Raw genomic sequence first — 27146 nt, forward strand, 5'->3', positions numbered from 1 at the left:
CCTAGAGACTGTCATACAGAGTGAAGTAAGTCAGAAAGAGAAAAACAAATATCGTATATTAACACATATATGTGGAATCTAGAAAAATGGTACAGATAAAACGGTTTGCAGGGCAGAAATAGAGACACAGATGTAGAGAACAAACGTACAGACACCAAAGGGGGAAAGTGGCGGGGGTGAGTGGTGGTGGTGGGATGAACTGGGAGATTGGGATTGACACGTATACACTAATATTTATAAAATGGATAACTAATAAGAACCTGCTGTATTAAAAAATTTAAAAAAGTATGACCACACTAGCTAATCACTAATCTACAAATGATTAAATTAGTTTTCATTAAACAAACTAATTAACAGGTGATGCGGATCTAACACATATTTGTTAAGCAAATGAATGCATGGAGAAAGGCAGGCGAATCTCTTATTAACCCCCAGATCTCAGAATTATAACTTTCCAATCTGAAACCTGACAACTTTTCGTCACCTCGTACTTCTCCTTCGTCCCACATAGCGAGAAATTTAGAACATTTACGGTTAATCGTAGTGCCACTTTGTGGAGCATAAATACAATTTAGGGAAGAGATTAAATGAGTTGTAATGGCTAAACCTCAACTCACGTGCCTGGAAGTAAAGGAATGTGAAGCCATTGCAGAGTTTCCCCTTAACACTGTGAAGGGGACTGTGATTTTTCTTTTATAATTGAGTTATAATTTTAAGACATTATTCTCGATTTTTAAAAAAATCATATAAACTAGCTCTTAAGATTTCAAAAGATACGCTCAGTGTCCAAAATTTGGAAAATAGGCAGACAAGCCTGGGTTTATTCACACGGCAGCACCAGCTTTTGGAGAGGATGAGAGTGGATCCTGAAAAAGAGGATAAGGTTCTGCTTCCAGTAATGGTGGAATCAACTCTTCCACAGAAAACAACTGTCAACTTCAAATAAAATCCAAAAACAACCACTGAAGGCTTGGTGAGTGACCAAAAAGCAGGTCAAACCTGGGGAAGAGTGTCCACATTTGGGACAGAAGTGGCACCACCTGAGTTCTGTACTTGTGTAGCCTTTAGCCTGAAGTCAGATGGTTCCTTTGGGGTGGGGAGGGAAGAGTGGCAAAACCTTGAATAGAAACCGGCAGTCTTTCTGGGCTAAAGAACCCTAGGACAGAGGCAGGGAAACCACGTCAGCTAGAAAACGAGGGGGAGAAATCTGGGAAAGGAGAACAGGAGAGAGGGGAGCCTCAAATTTTTCGGCATAAACTTTGCGCACATCTCTGGGCTGACTGTTAAACTCTCCCTGCACAGCTAGACTTCAAGCAGCCCCGCTGAGGCTAAAAGAACTCAACAGAAAGTTTAGCTGTTGCTCATAATTTATAAAAACAAAAAAATCAGTATTCTCCACCAGTGGTCCTCCAGTGCGTGAGTTGGAGTAACAGGGATATTACCTCCTACGATGGACAAGACAGCCTTACACAGCAAAGTACTGTTTTACTCAAAACGTGAGTTTCTGCTTTACACCCATTAGGATGGCTATTATCAGGAAAATGGAAAAGAACAAGCGTTGGGTGAGGATGTAGAGAAAATGGAAACCTTGTGCACTGCTAACTGAGAATGTATAATGGTGCAGCTGCTGTGGAAAATTAGTGGTTCCCAGGGACTTCCCTGGTGGTCCAGTGGTTAAGACTCCACGCTTCCACTGCAGGGGACGTGGGCTCAATCCCTGGTCAGGGAACTAAGATCCCACATGCCTCACAGCACAACAAAAAAATTTAAAGAAAAAGAAAATGAGTGGTTCCTAAAAATTAGACATAGATTTAATGTGTGATCCAGCAATTCCACTTCTGGAGATGAAAGCAGGGACCTGACAGATACTTGTACACCCATGTTCATAGAAGGATTATTCACAGTAGTCAAAAGGTGGAAACAACCCAAATGTCCATTGACAGACGAATGGATAAACAAAATGTAGTAGATACATACAATAGGATATTATTCAGCCTTTAAGGAAGGAAGGAAGGAAGGAAGGAAGGAAGGAAGGAAGGAAGCTCTGACATGCTACAATGTAGATCAACTTTGAGGATATTATGCTGAGTGAAATAAGCCAGACACAAAAGGACAAATATTGTATGATTCCATTTATATGAGGTGTCTAGGGTAGTCAAATAACTATGGTTACCAAAGGGGGAAGGGGGATAGGGATAAATAAGGAGTTTGGGATTAACATATACACATCACTATATACAAAATAGATAATCAACAAGGACCTACTGTATAGCACAGGGAACTCTACTCAGTATTCTGTAATAACCTGTAAGGGAAAAGAATCTGAAAAAGAATATCTATATATCTATATATATCTGAATCTCTGTGCTGTACCCCTGAAACTAACACATTGTAAATCAACTATACTTCAATAAAAAATTTTATAGAGATAAAAAGTAGAATGAGAATGGACTTGAGGACACAGGGAGGGGAAGGGTAAGCTGGGACGAAGTGATAGAGTGGCATGGACATATATACACTACCAAATGTAAAATAGATAGCGAGTGGGAAGCAGCCACATAGCACAGGGAGATCAGCTCGGTGCTTTGTGACCACCTAGAGGGGTGGGATAGGGAGGGTGGGAGGGAGATGCAAGAGGGAGGGGATATGGGGATAGATTTATACATAGAGCTGATTCATTTTGTTGTACAGCAGAAACTAACACGACATTGTAACGCAATTATACTCCAATAAAGATGTTAAAAATGCAATAAATATAATATTTCACTTTCACATTTTTCAATAAAAATAATTGTAGTTTCTTGAAAAAAAAAAGTAGAATGGTAGTTAATAGAGGCTCAGGGGTACTGGTCCATTACATGGGGTGAAGGTAGGGGTGTGTCCAGGGGTCGGGCTGGAGGGCTGGCTTAGGTGTTTTGCCCACCCCTCTGGTGGTGTTGTGTGCAGGGGGCATGCGCAGTAAGTACCCTGTTTTTGCTCCTGGCTCTTCAGAAGTGGCGCACAGATTCTACATTCTATTTATAAATGGAATCATACAATATTTGTCCTTTATTTTTGTCTTTTTGTATCTTTTGCCCATAATTTGCCCCAACTGCACATACATGCAGTTATTTTTAGTCCCTTATAGTTTCTTTGCATTTTGTTGCTTAAGGAGATGTTTGTCCAGGTGCAAGCATTGCAGCAAAGGGTCCCAGGTCCCAGCCTGTCTCGAGACCATACTGCCTCTCAGTAAGTGTTGGTCAAAAGAGTGAATGATTTCTCCAGAATTATAGGAGGTGCTTGATTGCCCTTTTTTATTTGCCTTCACTGCTCACATGACCACATCCTAGGTGAACCCTCTTTGGATCCACGTCTCTTAAGGGAAATTCTCATCTGCTTTAGTTCTCCTGCAAATAAAGCAGAGATCTGACCAAATTTGGACCAGTAGAGCTCTCATAGGAGCCCAGTATGACCTGACTGGGTGGCAGATACTGGATAATAAAGAGGTGATGACCTCCAAGTGAAATAAAACCAATGAATTTTCTTTTTGCTTGTTGGATTTCCTAGGATAGCACCTTGCATAAATTCTAGCTAGCATGATGGAATTTTCAAGCTGGAAGATATCTTATAGGTGATGCGTCCCAATCCCTTAGTTTAATGACAAGCAGACTGAGGCTCAGATCAGCAAAGTCGTCAAATTGCCCAAAGCCACACAGCTAGTGAGTGATTCCCAGGCTGGAGGCCAGAGGAGACAAAATACTCCAAAATCTATTGGTACATCCTTTTCCTCCAAGGGAAATGCCCAGATCCATAATTTTCCCATTTTCTCTCTCTCTCTCTCTCTCTCTCTTTTTTAATAGAAAACTTGGAGCTAAAAGGAATTGTGATCCAATTGTTTCTTCTCAGATGGATGAATAACCAAGTTGGTACTTTCCATTCCTAATGGCTCAAATTACTAAGCTGTATAATAACTTCCAATTTTGAAAGGTAAATAGATAAAATGCATTTGGAGAGTTGGGATCTTCTGACACGTAAGTCTTCTGAATATTTTCAGCCAACACCGGTTTGGACAAATACAAGTTGCTGTATTGTGCACTGGTCCTGGGTTAGACAGAGAGATGCAAAGCCAAGTTAGGCCAGTTTCAGATGACTGACCCTCAGGTACAGGACCTCAGCAGCCATTGCAGGCAGCCAGCAAATAATTCCAAGGGAAAATTTAAACAAAGTCACTTCGGGTAAAGACACAAGAAAAGAGCAGCCCAGTGTAAGATTTTTTAAAGCTGCTGTCATATTACGTATTTAGAAATGACCTAATGGTGCCAGTAATGAGGAAGACAGACCAAGCATAAGAAGCAAGGATATTCCCTCTCCCTCTGTCTTATTCTCTCTCTTTATCTACCTAATCTTGTTAGTGTTGTAAGGTGGCAGAGCTGGGAAGGGAGAGGCCAAGATACACTGGGGACCAGCAACAACAGCACAACGGTAGTCACGATGAGGGCTAACACTTATTGGATGCTTACTATGGTCTAGACACTCTTCTTATTTAATTCTCTACTTAATCCTCTACCGTGTACCTGGCCTTGTGCATTCCATATATATGACATTGTGTTACCCTCACACCTAGCTGATGAGGTCAGTGTCGTTATCCTATTTTACAGCCAAGGAATTTCCCTGAAGTGAAACAAGCCAAGCTTGACATGGGATCCACATCCAGCTTGTCTGACTTGGAAGCTCATGATCTTTCCCACTTATGACACCTGCCACTGTGAAGGCCCATCAGCACCACATGCATTAGCAGACATAAATATTAGAAGCATGGTGGAGGTTTTCCTCTACGTTGGAAATCAGAAAATGTGAGCATTGCATCTTGGTTTTGCTTCCAATTTTCCATGTGACTGTAAGCGAGTTGCTTACTTTCTCTGTGACTCAGTTTCTTTACCTGCAAAGTGAAAATTATATCTGTCCCACTTGATCTCAAGGAATTTTAATGAGAAATTCAATAAATGATTGTGAAAGTATTATGAAGAATGTTAAACATATGTAGGCTTTGGTATGTTGTATTTACTACAAAATGCGGAAAATTTCTCCTCCTCCTCTTTCTCCTCCTTCTGCCCAGTTTTATTGAGATGTAATTGACATCTAGCACTGTACATCTTTTTTTTATTATTTTATTTATTTATTTATTTATTTTCTGGTTGTGCTGGGTCTTCGTTGCTGCACAGGCAATGTTGCAGTGAGCGGGGGCTGCTCTTCGTTGCGGTGCGCGGGCTTCTCATTGTGGTGGCTTCTCCTGTTGCGGAGCATGGGCTCTAGGCGCACGGGCTGCAGTAGTTGTGGCTCACTGGCTCTAGAGCGCAGGCTCAGTAGTTGTGGCGCATGGGCTTAGTTGCTCCACGGCATGTGGGATCTTCCCGGACCAGGGCTCAAACCCATGTTCCCTGCATTGGTAGGCAGATTCTTAACCACTGTGCCACCAGGGAAGCCCTAGCACTGTACATCTTTAAGGGGTACAGCATAATGATTTGACTGACATACATCATGATATGATGATCACAAGAAGCGTAGTGAACATGTATCATCTCATATAGACAGAAAAGAAAAAATATTTTCCTTGTGATGAGAATGCTAAGGGTTTACTCTCATAACAGCTTTCATATATAATGTACAGCAGTGTTCATTATATTAATCACAGTGTACATAACAGTCCTAGTACTTAAGTGTCTTACAACTGGAAGTTTGTACTTTTTCACCATCTTTATTCAATTCCCCCTGCCCCTACCCCTCGCCTCAGGTAACCACAAATCTGATCTCTTTAAGTTTGTTTTCTGAACTATAAGTTTGTGTTTTGAAGAAACGTTGCTTCTTATTTGACAGACAGGAGAGGTCTTTCTTATATACATCCTCTGTCTTGTCATCTTCATGCCCAGCTACATAAAGTGGGCAATAAATTACCCCTTATTTATTTATTTAATTTTTTTAAGTCTTTATTAAATTTGTTACATTATTGCTTCTGTTTTATGTTTTGGTTTTTTGGCCACAAGCCATGTGGGATCTTAGATCCCCGACCAGAGATCAAACCCGTACCCCCTGCATTGGAAGGCAAAGGCTTAACCACTGGACCACCAGGGAAGTCCCTTACCCCTTATTTATAAAAAGAGGTAAACATAGAGTGTCTGGTCTAGTAGGAGCTCAATAAATATTAATTTCCTCACTTTGTTTGAATGGGCATAGGAGGCAAAGCCTGTCAGAGATTAATTATATATCAACTTGACTGAGCCATGGGTTGCCCAGATATTTGGCCAAACTCTATTCTGGGTGTTTCTGTGAGGGTTTTTAGATGAGATTCACATTTAAATCAGTAGGATGAGTAAAGCAGATTGCCCTCTTGAATGTGGGTGGGACTGTCTAATCAGCTGAAGCCATAAATAGAACAAAAAGACTGATCCTCCCCAGAGTAAGAGAGAATTTTTCCTGCCTTTGGACTCAAACTGAAACATCAGCTCTTCCTGGGTCTCGAGCCTGCTGGCCTTTGGACTGACCTCTCCCATATCTGCAGATCTTCAGATCCTGGGTCTTGACCCCCTCCCAAGTTCCATGAGCCAGGTCCTTATCATAAACCCCTCTCTCTCTGTCTCTCCTCCCCATATGTATCTAAAAATTATTTTCATATATTTTATATGAAAAAATATAGATGTATAACTGAATCACCATGCTGTACCCCTGAAGCATCGTAAATCAACTATACTTCAACTTTTAAAAAATAATAAATACATAAAAATGTTAAGATTGAAAGAATCTTAAATGTATATACACATCCTATTGATTCTGTTTCTCTGGAGAACCCTGACTAATACAGCCCGGTATTTACTCATCAAAAGTCACGGGGAATCTGTTTACAACATCCTAAAAATAATAACCGGCCAAGATCTTATAAGCAATTAGGTTCAAAATTGAAGATCCTGAGTGTGGCGGGGAGAGAGAACTCTGCCCTAGGAATCACTTAGTCACAGCAGAGCCCCAGCCTTGGGACTCAGGACACGTCCTTGGGGAATTCTGTACTTTCCATGACTGGGAGCTTTTTGTCCTTTCTGCCCTAGGGTGCAAAGCACTTTTTTGGCTACAAAAGGCTCCCTTATGGTCTGTCTCGCCTTCTCCACTTTGTACGTCTTTAATAAGTGTCAGTTCCACAGAAGGCAGTGGCTCTTTCTTTAAAAGTCCGAAATGATCCCCAATGGCTTGTCACCTGGCTATATTAAGAATGGCTTTTAGATGTCTGCTCCCCGTTATTCTCAGCCAGCCCAAGAAAGAACACACTGTGGCTGTCTGCCTTTGGGGGGGTGCTTCCTTTCCCACATCTCCAGTGATTTATACCTCGTTTTTCCTGGTTAACCATGACCATGGCCGTGACCATGCACACAGTCTACCCTGGATAGACTCAGCTCGTAGGGGATATGGCTATTAACGAGAAAGCCTGGCTCCCAGAGGGTTTGGCTACTGAGATGCATTTTTCTTTCTCTCTCATTTACTAGTGGAAAATACTGCCTGGGAGGAAAATAAGATAAACAGTGGCCTTTCAAATTTCCCCTAAGCTCGGGTTTATGTTTTACTTTTCCCAGATCCCAGATAAATTCTCTTCCTGGTTTCTGTTTTATGCCACTTTGGAGGACATATGTCAGGCTCTTAACGCTGGTTAAAAATAGGCCATTTGGATGGAAAGAGAATATCATAACACAGCGGGGTTTTGCTGTTTCATTTTGTTATTTTAATAAATGTAAGTTTAATCAAAAGAGCTAGATGAATCATCTTGGAGACTAAGTCCTCTGTTTGTCTACAGAACAGATGTAACTTCTCAGCTCTCTTCACTCATGACCATTCTGCTTGATCACCCAGAAAGGTGGGTTCGCCCTGTCTCCACCACTGCTCTCTCATGGGAAGAGTCAATTTAAGGGAACGTCTATAATTGTATGGTTTTATCTCTGTTTAGGCTATCATCTTGCTTGATAGTTACTTGGGTGCATGTCTTACTTCCTCTGTCAAATTGACAACGCCCCCCAAGGTTACAGACATGTTTTTCCCACAAGACACACCACGGTCTGTAGACACATATAGGAGACCCTCAATTAGAAATATTTGTTGGTTAAACGAATAAGTGAAGGAAAATATTTTAAAAGCTATAGAGATAAGAATGCTAGGGGCTGTTAGGCTCAATTATAATTAGCTGCCTGTTGCCAGCAGTTTGAGCAGATAGTCAATGTTACCAATGGATACCAGCCAACTGGTAGGTAAAGATGTATGACCATCTTCTCTAAGATCTCTGTTCTCACACAGGTTACTATTCAAAGATGAAGCAAGGCATTTCCAGTCAGCAAACTCTGAAGCCATGCTCCAGCTATGTGCTATGGTCTGTACAGATTTACACTTTCTAAAATAGGGCTCTGGGGCCCCAACAGGAAGAGGATCAATGCCCCCAGTAAGGATGACTCTTTCTAGAACTTAGTATTTTGCTAGACTGAGGCAGTGTTGTAAGAAGATACTTTATTTCCCCAGCCGTCTTGTGCATTCAACCTCCTGTTGACATGCTGACCTATATAAGGAATGAAGAATTTGGCTTCTGTGGAAAAACAAAGTGAAGAATGGGGTAAGAATGAACTCTTCAGGGGAAAAAGAGTCTACTCAACTTTTCCTTAAGAAATTTAGGTCATTTGAAATAATGTGCAAACACTAGGGTTTCTTTTTTTCATAAAAACTCAAATTTTTCCTCGGGCATCTCAGAATTTTCCATTTCTGGTCAACATCTGAGAGACGAAAGAGGAAGTGTGATCTGAGGTAATTATGGTCTGACCAGGAGCAAAACAGGCCCCAGACCTCATGAGGAAGCGCCACCAAAAGAGGAACAGGGCCCTTTGACTTAGAAAACGAACGGCTGGGGTCGAACGGCCCCCCTAATTCAGAGCAGGTGCAGTCACTCTGGCCACTTGCTGACAGGCGAGACGGAGGAGAGAAAACAAAAGGCAGGGACCGCGCTGAGGCTCAGAGGCAGTCGGAGGTTCCTGTTGCTAGGGAACCACTTCCTGTGCGCTCGCACACAGCTATTCACATATCACTAGAATAATCCTTCTCAGGCTTCGAAGGAAAGGAAAGAGCTCTCAAAGCTCAGACGTGACGGTAACACCAGGCAAGGTCTGGCTTTTCCAGCAGGCGCTGAAGAACCCAGGATGCCAGGAGAGAACAAGAAGTGAACGGACATTTTGTTTTTATTCAAAGAGAGGGCTAACCCCCTTCCCGCATTTATCTACCCCGATGTGTCAGATGCAAACAGTGACCACACACAAACACACGTGCACACACGATTTTACTATCAGTTTCTTGAGAGCAGAGAGCACGTTTCACTCATTTTCAGATGCCCGCATTCTCCCACACAGCGCTTTGCACTCAGTTCTCCAAGTTCCTTGAATTCTGTTCCTTCATTTCACAAAGAGTTACTGAGGATTTGGTTCTACACACACTGTGCCGAGTGCCTGGATGGAGACAAAGATGCACAGATACCATCCTCCCCTCAAGAAGCTTCCTGGTCTTGTAAGAGTAACACGAGTGACAATTAGGTTTGGCTACAAAGAACAGTAACAAAAATAACAGTGGTGTATATGAGATAGAAAGTTTTATTTTCTGGCTCTTACACGTAAAAGAAAGGTCCAGAGTTGGTATTGAGCCCCAGAGACCAAGGCCTCCCCTGTGTTTTACCCCCACTATCCTTAACACGTGGTTTCATCCTCAAAGTTGCCACGTGGTCCAAGATGGCCACCATGATTACCCATCACTGTTCCAAACAGGAAGAAGGAAGGGTGTGCTCTCTTGAGGGAGATTTCTGGAAGCCCCGTGGTAGTAGATGCTACACTTGAAATCTTTTTATGAACAACATTAAAGCCCCTTCCCTTATGTTATTGTTTTGGGGGTTGTGAAATCAGTCTTATTTGTATACAGTTACTTTTTTTCATTACAAAACTTGTAGCATCTCATTATGGCAAATTTGGAAAATAGATTAATTCATCCCTAATTCCAATATGTATTTAAGAACCATGAAAATTTTTATTGCATACTTATGGTTCTAGAAGCTAGGACTATAAAGGTAAACAACTGCTGTGAGCATTCTGTTTCCTTTCCCTCCCTTTTGTAAAGCTCTGCAAGCTATGCATTGGTTTTGGTGTTTTGTAGTTGTAATTATGGTAAATAATTTTATATCCTCTATTTTTCACTTCACATTAAATCAATAGCTTTTCCCCATTTTACTAGATGACTAAATTTTTAATAATTTAATAATATATACTCATAGTGAAAATTGAAATGTTATTTAAAAAATAAAAACAACCCAGTCAAAAGACAACAAGATAACTCTACACACCTACTAGAGTGGCCAAAATCCAAAACACTGACACCACTAAATCCTGACAAGGATGTGGACCAACATGCAATTTCACTCATTGTTGGTGGGAATACAAAATGATACAGCTTGGAAGACAGTTCGGTGTTTTTTCTACAAAACAAAATACACTCTTACCATAGGATTGAGCAATTGTGCATAGGTGAATATAAGTATTGTATAAACAACTGGCAGGGGTAAGACATGTCCACACATGACTGTAAATCATGGGCCATAAGGGAGGTCTTGGTGAGATTACTTCTTGGTATGTCCTCCGTTATTACATCAAGACTATAGAATTGAACTTGGACCCTCAAGCCTAGGTGTGATTTTAATAGATGAATAGATCCTCTGTCAGTGGTGTGTAGGATGTTTAAGAGCAGGTGAAATATGGATGCACAGACGCCTGTTAGGAAACTATTAAAATAGTTTGGACAAGAGGGAATAATGACCCAAAATGGAGTGTAACAGCAAGACTGAAAAAGTTGGAATAGACATGAGAAACATGACAAAGGAACTCAATAAGAAGGATACAGAGGTTAAGTAGAAAGAAGGAATCAAACCTGGCCTTGAAGCTTGAAACCAAGGTGGAGAGTGACACCATAAACAGAAATCATACCATTGGATAGAAGAACCAAGTTTTAGGGAAGTTTATTATTATTTTTGATTCTACCAGATTTAAATATAATGTCCCAATAGAGTTAAGTAGATTTAAAACACAGATACTCGGGACTTCCCTGGTGGCACAGTGGTTAAGAATCCACCTGCCAGTGCAGGGGACACGGGTTCGAGCCCTGGTCTGGGAAGATCCCACATGCTGCGGAGCAGCTAAGCCCGTGTGCCACAACTACTGAGCCTGCGCTCTAGAGCCCGCGAGCCACAACTACTGAGCCCGCGTGCCACAACTACTGAAGCCCGCGCGCCTAGAGCCTGTGCTCCACAACAAGAGAAGCCACCGCAATAAGAAGCCCACGCACCACAATGAAGAGGAGCCCCCGCTCACCCCAACTAGAGAAAGCCCATGTGCAGCAACAAAGACCCAACGCAGCCAAAAATAAATAAATAAAATTAATTAATTAAAAAAATAGAACATAGATTCTCAACTTCACCAAACTTTTTTAAAAAAAGGTAAAGACTCTCATTTCTTTACTTCATCTCCATCAAAGCATGACTTTATATGCCCAGGGCAAATTCCAAGAACTCGTCCTACCCCGGCTTTCCCTTACAAGAAACCGGGAAGTTTAACCTTTCTAAAGGGCACCCGAGCTAAGATCCCTGCTGATAAACTTGCTCAAATCAGAAGGATATAAAATCAACCCTCTCATATGGTACTGCTCAGAAATTCTTAACTCTGTCCAGAAGACATTTGGTATTTGCAGAGTTGCTGAAATGGCTAAGAGGGTAGGACTTTGGACTCAAGCAGACTTGTGTTGGGATAAATGAACTCTTTAAACTTGAGTTCCCTTATCTGCATAGTGGGAATAATATAGTACCAATTCCATAGCGCTGTTAGGAGGATCAAATAAGAAATCCATGTAAAGCACTTAGCAAGGTCCCTAATGAATTGCAAGTACATAATAAATGTTAGCTGGTATTATTGTTAAGTACCAGGTCGGCATGGTTACCAGATGTTTTATGTTCAATTGTTAGAAAAGAACAATTCAGATGATGTGATCATGAATATGCAAAAATCAAACATGGCAGCTGGACCACATTAACTAAGGATAAAATCAGTTGGTTGTAGGAGGTAAAGAACAGAGAAAGTTGTAGTCACCTGAAGGAAGTGATACAATTATCCATTTTCCTGAAGCCTTTTCAGATTGTCGGAAGGAACTACATACTGTGAACCCCTTAGAGCAGAGCAGCTATGAGAAGAGTCTAGGCACAGGAAAAAATGGCAAAGCACGAACTTCTGGAAACGTGGCTATTAGGGTTGAGGGTAGTAACTGGTTCCAGGTGAACAAAAAAGCAAGAAGGCAAGACTTCAGGCCCTATCTCAGTACCCAGCATAGCAGCAGGTTCCATACACCCTTGCTGAACACACAGACAGATGAACTGTGGGACCAAATGCATGGATGCCCCAGTGTTCACAGTGATGGCCAAATACCAGAATTGGGTCTTTGCGACACCCTGACTTTTTGAGTCCTTGATCTGTTCTGCTTCTAGAGCTTGAAAAAAGCCAAGGGCAATTTGTCCCTTTTGTCAACTTCTCCTTGGATAGGAAAGCTGAAAATTTCCACGATTACTATACACACAGGAGTCATGCTTGATCAAAATCCATGGAAAGGCGCCGGGCGCACAGCCAGATGGGCAAATGCTCACAAAGGGATGTTACATCAGGCCTGCTGAGCATAGGCAGAAACAGAAGTCTTTGGCTGCAACCCTCTCAGTGAGAACATGGTGGTTCTCACTGGGATCACTTTGGGATGACCCAAAGGAGAAGACTGTGGCCCCTTAGTTGACCCCGAGTCCTCCAACGTCACGTGTCACCAAAGTATGAGCTGGAATACACTTCTAGCGGTTCAGCCGCACCCATCCGTTACGTGGTTCCTTCTCCTGGGGGTACCCTGCAGAGCTGCCAAATGTTTGTAGCCCTCCATTCCTGAAATCATGAGAAGTCTCTGAAGAGTATAGTGTTAGCCTCTTACCAAGAAGAAACCATCACTGCGGAGAACTTCAGAGAACTGTGTAAAGATCACTGGCCGAGGTAAGTGCTCATCAGCTTGAAGAGCATTCCCTCCTGTTTCTATAGCAACAGCCTCTGCATCATCTTATCTGCTCCTCAAACCACAGGCAGGATGGGGAGGGAACATCTAGAGGATGCAACCCCAGCTGATTTTTTTTTATCACTTAAGGATGCAAGCCTGGTTTGACCAGTCTCTGGCCAAATTTCTCGAGAGAAATCAGAACCTAGATTTTTACATGACATTTTCCACTTTTTAAACATTGACCACCGATTGAAAAAAATTTTTAAAGACTGTGGGCCAAACAAAACACATCTATAAGCTGAGTTGGCCCTGTTTGTAACATCAGCCATAAGCAGTTAAAATCAACTTGCAGGAGTTCGGAATTACTCACTGTTTCTGAATATCTGTGGAGCTCGTAGACTGAATATCAGCTCTTGGCTATAATTTGTTTGAGAAAGTTGTTCATTAACATTTTACTATCGTGTTTGATTGTCTCCTCCTCCCATCATCTCTCCGTGATGAAGGATAAGGAACCAGAGGTGTTTTTCCTAAGCTGTTTGGTTTTAACCAGGTTCAAAACAGGGTAGATGGTTATTCTTGTTCACATGGATGCAATCAGTAACCAAGCTGAACGTGTTAACCATCCCCAGTGAACAGGGAAGGACAGAGGGCTGCAGTCAGAAAAAGGGAATTTTAAGAAGCTTGGTGATGCCACCATTTTGACCAGTTAATAAGGTAGTAATCAAAGCAGCTATTTTGTATTTAGGTATTTAAAAAAAATTTTTTTTGAAAGGTTTTCTTTTCTGAGATTTCAACCAGACTCATGGACGCTTTCAAATATGTTATGATGAGTTCAGTGCAGAGACTGTCAAGGGACCCTCTTTTAGTTCGGATTCCTTGCAGGAGGTGGAGGATACACCAGGAGGGGAGTGGGGTGCAGAGATGGGAGGGGGGCAGCCGGCACTGGGCTTTATCCAGCCAGCTACTTCTGGGGGTGACTGGGGCTTGGCTCCGTGGGGCAACCCTGGGAGCCGGCGTGGCCCGTGCTCCCCAGCTGTGCTCCCCAAGGGGCCAGAGAGCAGAGGTAGCGGTTCATCAAGTCCCACCAGTGATCGCTCGAGGGCTGTTCCTGAGGGGTCTTAGAGCAGGTTCTGGAAGAGAAAGCCTCAGGCAGAGGCCTGCAGGTGCTGGAAGTGGGGCAGGTGTGCGCTGAAGTGGAAGGTGGGAGACAGGGCGCACCCCCAACTTCATCCAAACCGCCTCCCCGGTCTCTGATACGGACAATCACATTTTCCCAGTATTACATAAAGTGCTGCCCCAAAGCAGCTGTAGGACAAACCCCTTACTGTCTTCTCAACCATGTTGCTTGACCCTGTGCCCCCTTCCATATACAAATTCGGGAACAGTGGCCGATCCACCGGGAATCACTGAAGCGTGTAGCAAAGTACGGCTGCCATGAAGCCAAGTTGAACTGGAGGTAGGGAGAGCAAGGAAATAAAGCAGCTGATTTCAGAGGCCCCGGGACCAAAAATGCCACTTTACTGAAATGTTTGCAGAGAAACATGGGTAAAGGGCAACAAAAACAATGACAACAACAATCTGTGAGATGTAAAAACTTCACGTCTTCTCTCCTCAGAGCCTCTGTGACAATAATCAGCTGGAATTTCTAGATGGTGATTTTTCCACTCTGCATATCCTGAGAACAGAAGGGAAGGTACACTCCCAGGAGAGAGCTGGGTGGGCATCCAACTACGTTGCATGCAACACAAGTGTCATCTTCTTATTCACGTGCAGGGAAAGGAAGTGGGAAGTGGGAAGGGGGTAGAGAGATTCCCCCAGGATGGAAACCTTTAAAGAGCATCGCTGTACAGTTTGATTTATTTAATGCACGTGCTACTTTAATCATTGCTGCTTTTGTATATTAATGTCACCTTCCCAATTCTTTGTCCTCTAAGGGGTTCTTACGAAGACCCAATAACACATTTTAACCAAACAACAAAGTAATAAAAGAAAGTGAAATAGGGTAGAAACACATCTTGTCACACACTCACACACACACACACACACACACACACACACACACACACATTAGGCAATTCTGCTCCAAGTATTACCGCACTGAAGATTTCATTCCTGGTAACTGACTGACGTTATGACCTGGATGAACTTCTGGAAAGCTCTCTGACTGCATGTCCACTATGCTAAGGGGACATAGGATCGGATGGAGAGTAGTACAAGACAAAGCTGGCGGGGTGTCTCACTGCGCACATGTGCACAGTGTCAAAACCAACCATCAGCTGTGCAGGTGCATTTCTGCTTCTCCTCAAGGCACAGGTGCCCATCAATCAACAATGCATCAGGTATACCTTGAACACAGAGGACTAAAGCAAACCCTCATTTTCTCTAAACTTGTATTTTCCCATTTACAAACAATAAGCAGTCTGTTGAATTTCCTAAATAAAAGATCTGGAAACGATTAGCTCTCTGCCCATGGGGGGAGGAGAAAAAGCCAAGAGTGCTCTCTGGGTGATGCTGAGGAGGACATATGCTGTGGTTTCAGAGACGTGGGTGGTACCATCACTTAAGAGCTTTTTGTCTAGGAGAGCGCTGAGAACTTGGAAACCCGATTTCCTCCATCTGACACCTTCTCGATGCGAAAGGTAGTGAGCTGGGAGCCGACAGACATACTTTAATAGGCAGGCCAGGAAGTCTCCCATCACCGCAGACATGAAGCCTTCCATGGCTGGCCACCCTTTCCTGACAGAGGCAAACAACACCCCCGGCCCCATCCACCCACCCCCCGTCACCAGAGAAACATCTCCTCGGATTCTAGGGCAAGTCCAGCTGACTTCACAGGTGAAGAAAACCCAGGCAAAAAAAAGACTTTTTCCTACTGACCCTGTTAGTGCAGAATCTGTAAGTAAATTCTGGAAACGTCTTCCTCTCTACGAATACGTGTTAGAGCCCATGACCTCCTGTCCAGTGGGGTTTTAGTTCTCAGAATAGGGAATGTGTCACCCTCAGAGGACTTTGTTCCTTTGATGAGCCTCCAGCAGCAAGCAGGTTGCTGCCATCATTGCTTCAGAAGAATGTACGTGATAGGTAACATCTAATCATTATTATTTGAAGTAGACACAGTATAGTGGGATTCCTTAGACTAAAATAAAAGTATGGTAGCAAAGTCCCATAAAGGGGTTTAAGGATAAGGACTTTGGGCTTCCCTGGTGGTGCAGTGGTTGAGAGTCCACCTGCCGATGCAGGGGACACGGGTTCGTGCCCCGGTCCGGGAAGATCCCACATGCCGCGGAGCGGCTGGGCCCGTGAGCCATGGCCGCTGAGCCTGCGTGTCCGGAGCCTGTGCTCCGCAACGGGAGAGGCCACAACAGTGAGAGGACCGCGTGCCGCAAAAAAAAAAAAAATAAAAAAAAAATAAGGACTTTGCTGAAAGTCATCTACAAACCCCAGTAGCATTTTCTCTAATAAAAGGCCTCCCAGGAATCCTCAGATTATCTGTTCCAAGTTTCAGAGAATGGAAAGAAAGTAAATTCAGGATAAAGGCGGTGCACCACGCTCCTGTTTTCTAACTTCCCCACCTGAACAATTTTCTATTCGTTGGCTGGAGCCCCAGAAAGATCAGTGAGGAAGATAACTTGTTGGCACGATCAGAATGGAGTTTGATGGCAATACGGTTGGCTGGGCCAGAAACCTCATTTGGACGGTTCTACTATGATGTGAAAGTAAAAGCAGACATTTTGTCTGAATTATCAGAGGCTCGGTCTCATTTTCGTCACCTCCCAGGGCTCTCAGCCGGAAAGCCTGACTTCTGAGTCTCCTCGGGGGCCCAGCCTCACACACACAGTAACATCACGTCGCTTAAGAAGCTGCAGAGTGGAACCCTGGTCTCACTTCCCCAGAAAGGTTACAAAAAATACATATATTTTTCCCTCATCGCATCCATTTTTAGTTAAAGAACTTTAACCGTTTGGGGTTCGTTACTTTACACTTGAAGAACCTACAAACCACAGGAAATGATAATTTGACTAAGTGCAGATGACACAGACAGCCACCTCTGAAAGTGTGCTGGGGCCCACTCCACCCTAGGTGACCTTTCGCAAAAGGAGAACATTCAGATGAAATTCTTTGACAGTCATAAAATGGTTTCTCGCCTCTTATGAACCAAGTGTTGCAATCTTGGGGCCCTAACAGCACAGGGTGAATGCAAACTAAAAGCTAATGAGGATTCCACAAAGTCTTCCTGGATTTTAAACACATTTAAAATTGTTTCAGCATTCAAAAGTACTTGGCATTGCTTCTAAAGCAATGCGTGGCAAGAGACGTGGCAAGATAGAGCCAACATTTTTAAAACACATATTACTTTTTTTTTTTTTTTTTTTGGGAAACATAGCCATCAGAAAGGATCCAATTAATTTTTAAAAAGAATTCTCTCAAGAAAGCATAGTTGTCCCATAGATTGGTCTCATTGCCCACAAGGGAATGAATGAATGAATAAATTAAGATATGATGGGCCACCTCTGAAAAGTTGTTCATCTCCTTCTTTCTAGAAAACTGGTACTACATAATATCTTTTCCTTTGGCCACAAATAAGATTAAGCCTAAGCAAGATCTGTTGTTTTTTCCTGTCAGCTATAATCCTGAGTCTCTGTACTAAGAAAAGTAATGCTCAGTTTTCATCTTATTCAATATCGATGCCTTTTATAAGCTGTTGTATGTGTGTGTGATTCTTGCCTTGTTCCAAGGGCCTTTCAGTAGAATAAAAAGAGATTAAATGAAGGCGGATCATATAATTTCTTCCCTACAATAAAAAGTCAGAGCAATCACAGGAGGCTCTGGGAAAGGAACACATTCCATGGAGAAGCAAAACAGAAAGAGCAATTATCCAGGGAAAGAAGAACCTGAGAGAGAGGGGGGCCTGAGCCATGCAGACCAAAACTCTGACAACTCTGCTACAGTAGCTGCTTAGAAACAAGGCATACACCCAGGTGAGAACGTGTAGACTAGTTCCTACCCTGTCCTCAGCACCTTCCAGTAACTGGCTTATTGGGTCACGTTGTCAGGCTTCAAACCGTGCCTTCTTGCTGACGTAGAGTTCTCCCTGGTTGGAATTACAGCCTCCTCCTTGTCACTATCAGTAAAGCATCTTTGCTTTTTTTTCCTCTATTATATGAGCAACATCACGGCCGCATCAAAGGATCTCTTAAGTATATGGAAACCTCTTCACCATAACCTCCACCTCACCACCATTTTTCATGGGTCCAGGACTTCATTCTTCCTTGTCTGTGCAGAGCGATAAGCTTAACCCCAGTTTAGCTTCCCATCCTTTTCTTTACTTTTGCCTTGAATATTGTATCAGAAGGATATAATAATTCTTTAAAATGGCGCTTTCGATAAAGGATCTAACCTCACTTGTAAACAGACACACAGTCTGATGGAATCTTCGTTGCGTGGCCCCATACTCAGGGCCATCCAATGCTCAGGCTGAGAAAGTGTGTAATCAGGCATCGTGGTTGGAGCCAGAAATGCCCCTGTTCTTTAATTGTTTGCTGGTGTTTAAAATCCCTCTAACACCACCACATTGTTTTCATTCCACAGGTAGATTTGTGGCTTAAAATACCAACAGGCTGAACAAGAAGCAACACAATGATGTGAATTAACATGCACCGAGGTGTATGAGCCTGACTGCATGTCCTTCTGAAGGTAGAGAACCTGGGGGATGAGGTAGTGGGGAGCAACCCCACTGAAGAGGTTCAGGGCACCGGAAGGGCCGGCTGGAGGTAAAGGTAAACCTCATCTATCTAATGAAACTTCCCAGCGCTGGTCTTGCTGAAATGAGGCACCAGGTGACAGCAACCCATGCTGTATCACATTAAAAGGGACTTGTTACAAATGGGCTACTCTATCTGCTCAGCTACATCACGCATAGAGTCAAGGGGGGATGCTACCTGATTCTGAGTAGGCATTAGGGTTCTGTCTATTACAGGCAGGTCACATTAAACAAAACCTCCAACGTACATAGATGCCGAATTATTAGAGCTCAAAGGACAGGTAACGATGGCGGTAAAATTTAAATACACTCCCAATTAACCCGTCATTGTCCCCTGGGGGGCCCCTGCAAATATAAATTACAGACCTCAGGATAAGGTAACAGCTGCCAAAGGATCAGGTCGTCAGCAAAAAAATGGGCAGAACTCCAAGTAGATATCACTTTGGATTCAACTTACAGTATTTGGTTTTCACTTTATAAACACACCAGCTAATGTGTCTCTCTTCACAAATGGATTTCGTATCTCTCCTTCCAGACCCAACTCCTATGCCACAATCTCTTGAGAGGACAATAAGTAAAGAAACCAATCAACAGAAAGATGATTTGGGATCCTAATAAGTGTTACGGAAAAAATAAAAACCGGCAATGGGATGAAGAGTGATTTCAAGGAATGACAAGGTAGCTTCTGGGACTGTACATTCCAGCTGAGAACTACCTGAAGAGAAGGAGTCAGTCATGCAAAGATCTGCAAGGGGAGAGAATCAAAAGAGGCCCGCAACTAAAGCAATGTCTGTTACTGGCGAGGGTAGACACTTGGGAGGGCTGTAGAGGGAGATGCTAGAGCTGGATAATTGCTAATTGTCTCTCCTCCATGTAAATCAGAGCAGGGTGCCAACTCCCCACCCCCTCACTGTGCATATTCTTTTTGTTACCATTTTTATTTTCTTAATTCTGCTCCCTGATCATCATTGAATTACAAGAACATGACCCTCTATGAGCAGCAAACACATCTGGAGCCCTCTTCTAACCCCTCATCATATAAAACACCAAATTAAAGCCATTGGAAAATAGAAGCTGAGAGTATTAAGATTTAGCTTTCATTATTATGAGGTCCATTCAACTAATGTTTATTTTTATGACCATTACATCTCATTATCATTACCGATCATAGGCAGAAGCTAAGTTATAAACTCATGATTTGTTTCTTTCCATATTATCTTAATTGACGTCCTATTATGGGGTAAATAGCTTTAGCAAAGCTGCATATTTAACTATACACTAACAAAAAAACCAGAAATGCATCTAGATAGCATTTTCCAAGGTAATCATAAATACTCTAGTAAAAAACTACACTACTTATTTCAGTATTACTGAATTTGAAATTTCTTCATCATTATCATCATCTACTTCATTGCAAGTATTTGTTCAGCAAGAACTGAAATCAATAAAAGAAAGAAGAAGAAAAAGAAAAGAAGCTATTTTCTGCATCATGACCAGATTATCCAGATGTCGTGCCTGGAATAGATCACAAGTGACATTTCTAGTCATGTTTCCAATCACTGGGAACATACAGATTTTCCTTTGCAATCTGCAGAGCTTTCGGATTCTGCAAGCCTTGCTGTCAACAATAGTAGCCCAGAAAAGGAGGCGCTGCCCTGAATGGACTCTACCTGCTGCCATCTTCCGTTCCAACCCGAGGCATTGTGGTTCTTTTGGGGATCCCTCTTCTTCCTGAATTCCAGTCCCACAGACCAGAAAAACAGGGAGAAAAGAAAAACAATGCATTAATTTACGGCAACACTTTTTGCAAACCAACTAATTAATATGAGATGAAGCTCTGAAAAAACTAGACCACGCCCTTAGGAACTGAGGCTTCAGAGAAGCAACAAATTCAACAACAGCTATTAAGAAGAATAACTATGCGGGTGCTGGGTTACAAACTCCACGATGCAATTCACGTGGAAGCGTCTGACTGTTGCCCCTGGAATTGTACAACCCAGATGTTCTCCGTGACTAATACATTTGGGGACATCAGTTACTTAAACACAGTGGGGTGGGTTTCTCTGTGGGAGAACATTTCTGCAAGTACATATGATGCAACGAAGAGAATTATGTTTCCTTTTTCACAATTGAAAAGGCTGATTTCGTGTGCCTTAGAAAATTCTATCCCAGCTCACAGTTATTTTTATCTCTGGGAAGGTGAGCAAACGCATTCTTCTCTGAGTTCTGGTATGACATTCTTTAATGACAATGTTGACTCCTATAGTAGGTCCAGCTAGGAGGGGCAGGTGGGGAGGTGTAAATTAAGAGGAATGTCTACATGGGGCTTTTCTAATTTTGTCTGCAAGGTGATTTTATGCTGATACCTTTACTTATTTTTTTTTCTCTTTGAACAAATATTCGTTGAGTTCCTGTATGAACTAAATCTGTGGGACCTTAATCTTTAGGAAAGATTCCTTCCAACATCTCATGAATGCATTATACTGTAGCTAGTTCCCTACTCAGCTTCCTCCCTAGGCTAGCACCCTTTCTGCACATACTTTGTTCTTCCTAAGAATTTAGTGCAATGAAAGATGTTCTGGACCAAAATGAAGCATATGCGTGTAGGGTTCCATAAATGATAATGACTCTCTAACCAGAGTGGAACAACGGAACTCAAAAACTGACATTATTTATCATAGGAGCCATGCCCAATTTGTTCTAAGTGTGCAGCTCCTAGGTAATATCTCATCTGGCTGAGAAACCACCAGACTCTCAAACTTGGTTAGTAAGATAAATAAATATCCTTTTTAATTCATAAAGATTCGTTTCATTAAATCACCATCAGTATCAACTCAGAAAGGAATTGATTTCACCTGTGTTTTTGGGAACACCTTTTTTTTTTTTCAGAGATCAAAAATCATCTTCAAATGTTTACCACCAGGGACCGGTTTCAAAAATTTTTCCTAATTTTAAAATCCATGAAATTGTATTGACACGGGCAATTTGGTCAAACAGGCCTTCGGTCCCATTATCTAGATTTTATACGTTACAAGAAATTTTAATGACAATTGCTTCCACAATTACATTTCTAAAAAGACGTGAATTAATAGATACCAAGGACATGTAAATGATAGAAAAGCCCTATTACACAGCAACTAAACGCAGCAAATAATTTGTTGTTTCACAAGGCCCAATAGAATAAAAACGTGAGGAGTTATTTTATAATATAGCCGCAGGGAAAGTCTCTCAACACACCAAAATAATCTAAATAAAGTTGTTTCATGGATAAAAGGATTCTCCTTTGAGCCAATAGGACTGTTTACTTTTTTCATTGCTCTGAATTCCAGAACTGTGAAATAACTCAGCCCTTTAACTTTCTTCCAAGCATATTTATTACTTCATTTTAAGTTCCCCCTCCCCCAGTCTTCTCATTAATTAGTAAAAATTGCAAAGCCCTGGAAGGATCTGCAGATGGAAGGATATTTGGAATCCGTCTGGCCAGAGAGCTCTCAGCATAGAATAAACAATCATCTGTCTTCAATAGTACAAACTATGTTCTATTTAGAGAAAAAAGGCTGAGCTCCGTAGATTCTTGAGTTTCTTCTCTTCAGTGCAAGTCTATGATTTGCTGAATTTGTTCTTACTGGCTTTTTCCCAGCAAAGCTAGAATAAAATGACAACAGTCCAACTGTAGTAGACATCTGTTGATGTTGCTGCCTGGCATTCACTCACACTTTCTAATAAGTGTGTCCTGATTTCCTCTTTCAAGTCATCCTTTCCACCTCCTAATGAATTGTGGTTCCTATGAAACCACCTCAGTACACACACACACACAAACACACACATCCCTCCCTCCTCACCGCTCCAGGGGTGGTCACGTGACCCGGGGCTGCGCCCATCAGTCTGCTGCATTTCCCTGTGATTGGTGCAGAGTGGTCATGTGACCCAATCTGGGCTAATGAGAGATTTTCTGTGTGCTTCCAGGAATAGGCTTCTATTCTTACCCACTGGTCCCAAATCCTGAGACAACTGTGGAGTGAGGGTTGGGCTGCTGCTGTCACAGGCAGCTGGGACAGAAGCCCACACAAAGTAAGGAAGAGCCAAGAGGTGGACTGATACTGAGTCCTGATGATATCATTAGAGCCCCTGATCCAGCCATGCCTGAAGCGACCTTAACCATGGACTTTGGGGCCTAAGTGAGCAATTATATTTCTTTTTCTTTTTAAAAATACAGCCAAGACTTCCCTGGTGGTCCAGTGGTTAAGAATCCGTGCTTCCAGGGCAGGGGGCATGAGTTTGATCCCTGTTTTGGGAACTAAGATCCCACATGCTGTGTGGTGCAAAAAAAAAAAGAAAAAAATACAGCCAGGGTTCAAATCCTGCTCTGCCATGTAGGAACTCTGTGAGCCTCAGTTTCCTCATCAACGCTAATAAATGTAATAGTTTATGTTTTTGTGGGGCTGCTGTGAAGATCAAATGAGGTGACGGATATAAGAATACCACATGACTCACTATTAATATGAGATGGGGCGGCTCTTGTCTGCCCAGCCAGCAGCCACCCACCCCCTTCTGGTAAGAGCTGCTATCCCCTGGCCACAGGGTTAACCCAGGCAAGAGGGTATAACCTAATTCAGGCTAGAGTGAGGAGGTTGGGACGTTTCAGCTTGGTTGGTGGATGTCCTACAGTCTTGAACCCCTCAGGATGGAGCCCCAGAGCTGGCGATAGTCACATCACATGAGATAGCTCAAGAGAATGAACCGAGCACACGGTGAGATGCAAAGGCAAAAGGAAGAGAAAGGGCTCTGATACCATGTGTCCCAGAGTCCTGCAACTTCTCTTTACTCAGTTGTTGTTTATTGTTTATTTCCCCATTCCTCTGCCATCTGCCTGATAGCTTAGGTTGCCGCCTAACTTCTTCCAGCTCAGGGAATGCCCTTCAGATAACTGTAGACGCAGGGGAGCCCAGAAAGATGGGAGGAGTCATCTTAACCACTTCAAAATCTCGCTCCCGCCACCACTGGGTCCATGGAGAATATTCCTCATGAGTAAAACCTGCAATTCACTAAGCTACCCAAGATCAGGGATACTGGGACCTTGACCAGAAATTTGCTTTACTCCCTGTCTACGTGGTGCCAGAAAGTTCTAGGTGCTTTTCCCAGTCTGCTTGTTGGAAACCTAAGTAGCTACAGCAAAAGAGGAGGTGTATTGGATCGCATGCTTTTGTAAAGCTGCAGCTCTCGAACTTTGATGTGGACGCAATCACCTGGAGAGTGTGGCACGAATACAGAGGGTCCAACCCCTTCCCACTTCAACATCCCTAGGCCTCTGGATTCTTCATTAGCGCTTCCAGTGATGCTGACACACACTCAAGCTTGAGAATCACCGTTGTGAAGGATGAAAGTTTGGTCTGGTGCTCAGACAGCATCACCAGGGTCCCCTCTTTCTCTCAGTCTCTCCGTTTGTCTGTTTCTGTCTGTGTGTCGCTTCCCAGGCTCCTCCTTCACTGCACAGACAGGAGCTGTGGGGCCACATCCTTTCAGCTCATGTTTCAAAGGGGGCCAAGAAGCGTGTCAGGCCCTGCATTCATAATGCAGTCAGCCCTCCGTATCCGTGGATTCAACCAACTGCAGATCGAATTTCAGAAACCTTTTTATATAAGGGACATGAGTATCTGTGGGGATCAGGGGGGTCCTGGAACCACTCCCCCTGTGGATACTGAGGGACGACTATGTAGAGTTCTAAGGGAAGCTTCCTATTGCTCTATCTTGGGTCATGTGCACATGCCTGTCAGGGAATGGGGACCCTGATCTTCCAGACCTACATCACTGCCCATCCTGTGAGCCACTGGAGGGATGGGGTGCTGCCGTTGGAAGCCTCAGCAGAACCTCAGAGAATGGGGAAGGTGCAGTTCCCCAAGGGAAGGAAGGATGCCGGTTACACTGCTGTTCAAAACATAGGCTCCAAGTAGACAATTCTCCAAAGCCACAGGACTGAAAATACCTACCGCTTATTTAGTGGCTAGCCTATGCCAGCAGCTTCATGTATGTTACATGTAACATGGGATGACATTCAAAATAGTGAACGGCCTGTATGGTACAGGCCGCCAACTAATCAGATGGTGGAGGGTCCCAGAGGTCCCTGGAGTACAGGCATTAACTCTTTACTTCCTGGAGCATGCAGAGTTCAGGGGTCGGGGGAGAGGAGTGATGTGGGAAATGGATGCCACTCAAGGGCTTGGGGAGCAGTTATTTACCAGTTGAAACAAAGGTGTTTTAATATTTTAACAGCCAATAGTTATTTATTTATTTTTATTGACGTATAGTTGATTTACAATGTTATACCAATCTCTGCTGGACAGCAAAGTGACTCAATTTTACACATATATACATTCTTTTTTTAAAATATTCTTTTCCATGATGGTTTATCCCAGAAGATTGGCTATGTCCCCTGTGCTATACAGTAGGACCTTGTTGTTTATCCATTCTAAATGTAATGGTGTGCATCAACCAACCTCAAATTCTCAGTCTATGCCTCTCCCTCCCCCCCAGTCCTTGGCAACCTCCAGTCTCTTCTCTACGTCTGTGAGTCTGTTTCTGTTTTGTAGATAGGTTCACTTGTGTCATATTTTAGATTCGACATATAAATGATATCATATGGTATTTGTCTTTCTCTTTCTGACTTAGTTCATTTCGTATGAAAACCTCTAGTTGCATCCATGTTGCTGCAAATGGCATTATTTTGCTCTTTTTTATGGCTGAGTAGTATTCCATTGTGTATGTGTACCACATCTTTTTCATCCATTCATCCGTTGATGGACATTTAGGTTGTTTCCATGTCTTGGCTATTGTGAATAGTGCTGCTATGAACATAGGGGTGCATGTATCTTTCTGAATTATAGTTTTGTCCAGGTATATGCCCAGGAGTGGGATTGCAAGATCATGTGGTCTATTTTTCGTTTTCTGAGGACCCTCCATACTGTTTTCCACAGTGGCTGCACCAACTTACACTCCCACCAGCAGTGCAGGAGGGTTCCCTTTTCTCCACACCCTCTCCAGCATTTTTAACGGCCAATATTGTTCTTACGGATGCATACCTGCTGAATATTTTCAGCCCTGAATATCATCTTAACAACCACACTTCTAAAGTATAGGTACATCCCAGAGGTATGCTGTAATATGCTAGAGGTATGTAAAGCCTCTCTCTGGAGCACCAGTTTCACTCAAAGATTTGGGAAGAAAAACATTATTTGTACATTAAAACAAGTCTGATTACATTGCGGAAGGGTAAGTAGAACAGACCTAAATGTTTAGGATGAGCACGGAATGTCAAGGAAGTTTGGAAGCAGGGACCCTGACATAGAGGTACCCTGTAGACAAGGTTGAAAAGCACTGTCAGGGAAACCACAATGTTGATACTTGTGTCCCCATTATGCAGAAGGGTCCCTGGAGGGTTGAAGACTTTGACTAAAGGTGCATGCTTTTAGGTGGGGTAAGAGTCACACCATCTTCCTGGGTCAGACCCCAGCTCTCTCAGTAATACCATGATAGCTTCCTTCAAGTTTGCTCCTTGCTGGTGTTTTTTTTGTTTTTTTTTTTTAATTTAAGTGTAAGTGGAAAGAACAGCTAGTTATTGAATAGCTATCCTTAGTGATGGGACTAACAGAAGAGAACTTTGGGTAAAGAAGACATAGTATGGTTTTACAAAGGAATGAGTGATTATTACTCTTAGCTAGGGAAGAACATTTCAAAGACACACCATTGTGTGCTTCAAGGTTTAGAGAGCCTGAGGTCAAGAAAACCATTTATCACGTGGTGGAAATTTAGAACTAGCAGCATAGAAAAGTCTGACACAATCTTTATGGCTGTAATTCAACATGCTGGTCCAAACTTTCAAGTTACATAATGACTGTAAAAATATTTGAATTCAAATAAACTGTCAAACTACTGGGGAATGGAAGGGGTAAGATTAGTTGCCTATACTGATTGCTATGGACTGAATGTTTATATCTTCCTTCCCCCACCCCTCCAAATTCATATGTTGAAATCCTAGTTCCCAATGTGATGGTATAAGAGGTGGGGTCTTTGGGGGTGATTAGGGTCATGAGGGTGGAACCTTCATGAATGGGATTAGTGCCCTTATAAAAGAGACCCCAGAGAACTCTCTAGCCCCTTCTGCATGTGAGGACACAGTGAGAAGATGGTCATCGATGAACCAGGAAGTGGGCTGTCACCAGACACTGAATCGGTTAGCACCTTGATCTTGGACTTCCCAGCCTCCAGAACTGTGAGAAATAAATGT

General features: G+C 42.8%; 1 protein-coding gene across 1 annotated transcript in view; it reads right to left on the bottom strand.

Annotated features, from left to right (window-relative positions):
* FAM107B (family with sequence similarity 107 member B) overlaps nt 1-27146 on the bottom strand; it is a 218291-nt gene that overhangs the window by 116273 nt on the left and 74872 nt on the right. The window contains exon 2 of the mRNA XM_060121539.1: nt 20536-20596. Coding sequence (XP_059977522.1) covers nt 20536-20596 — 61 coding nt within the window. The remainder of the gene's footprint in view (nt 1-20535; nt 20597-27146) is intronic.

This window comes from Lagenorhynchus albirostris, chromosome 1 (genome assembly GCF_949774975.1).
Source record: "Lagenorhynchus albirostris chromosome 1, mLagAlb1.1, whole genome shotgun sequence".
Taxonomy (NCBI): domain Eukaryota; kingdom Metazoa; phylum Chordata; class Mammalia; order Artiodactyla; family Delphinidae; genus Lagenorhynchus; species Lagenorhynchus albirostris.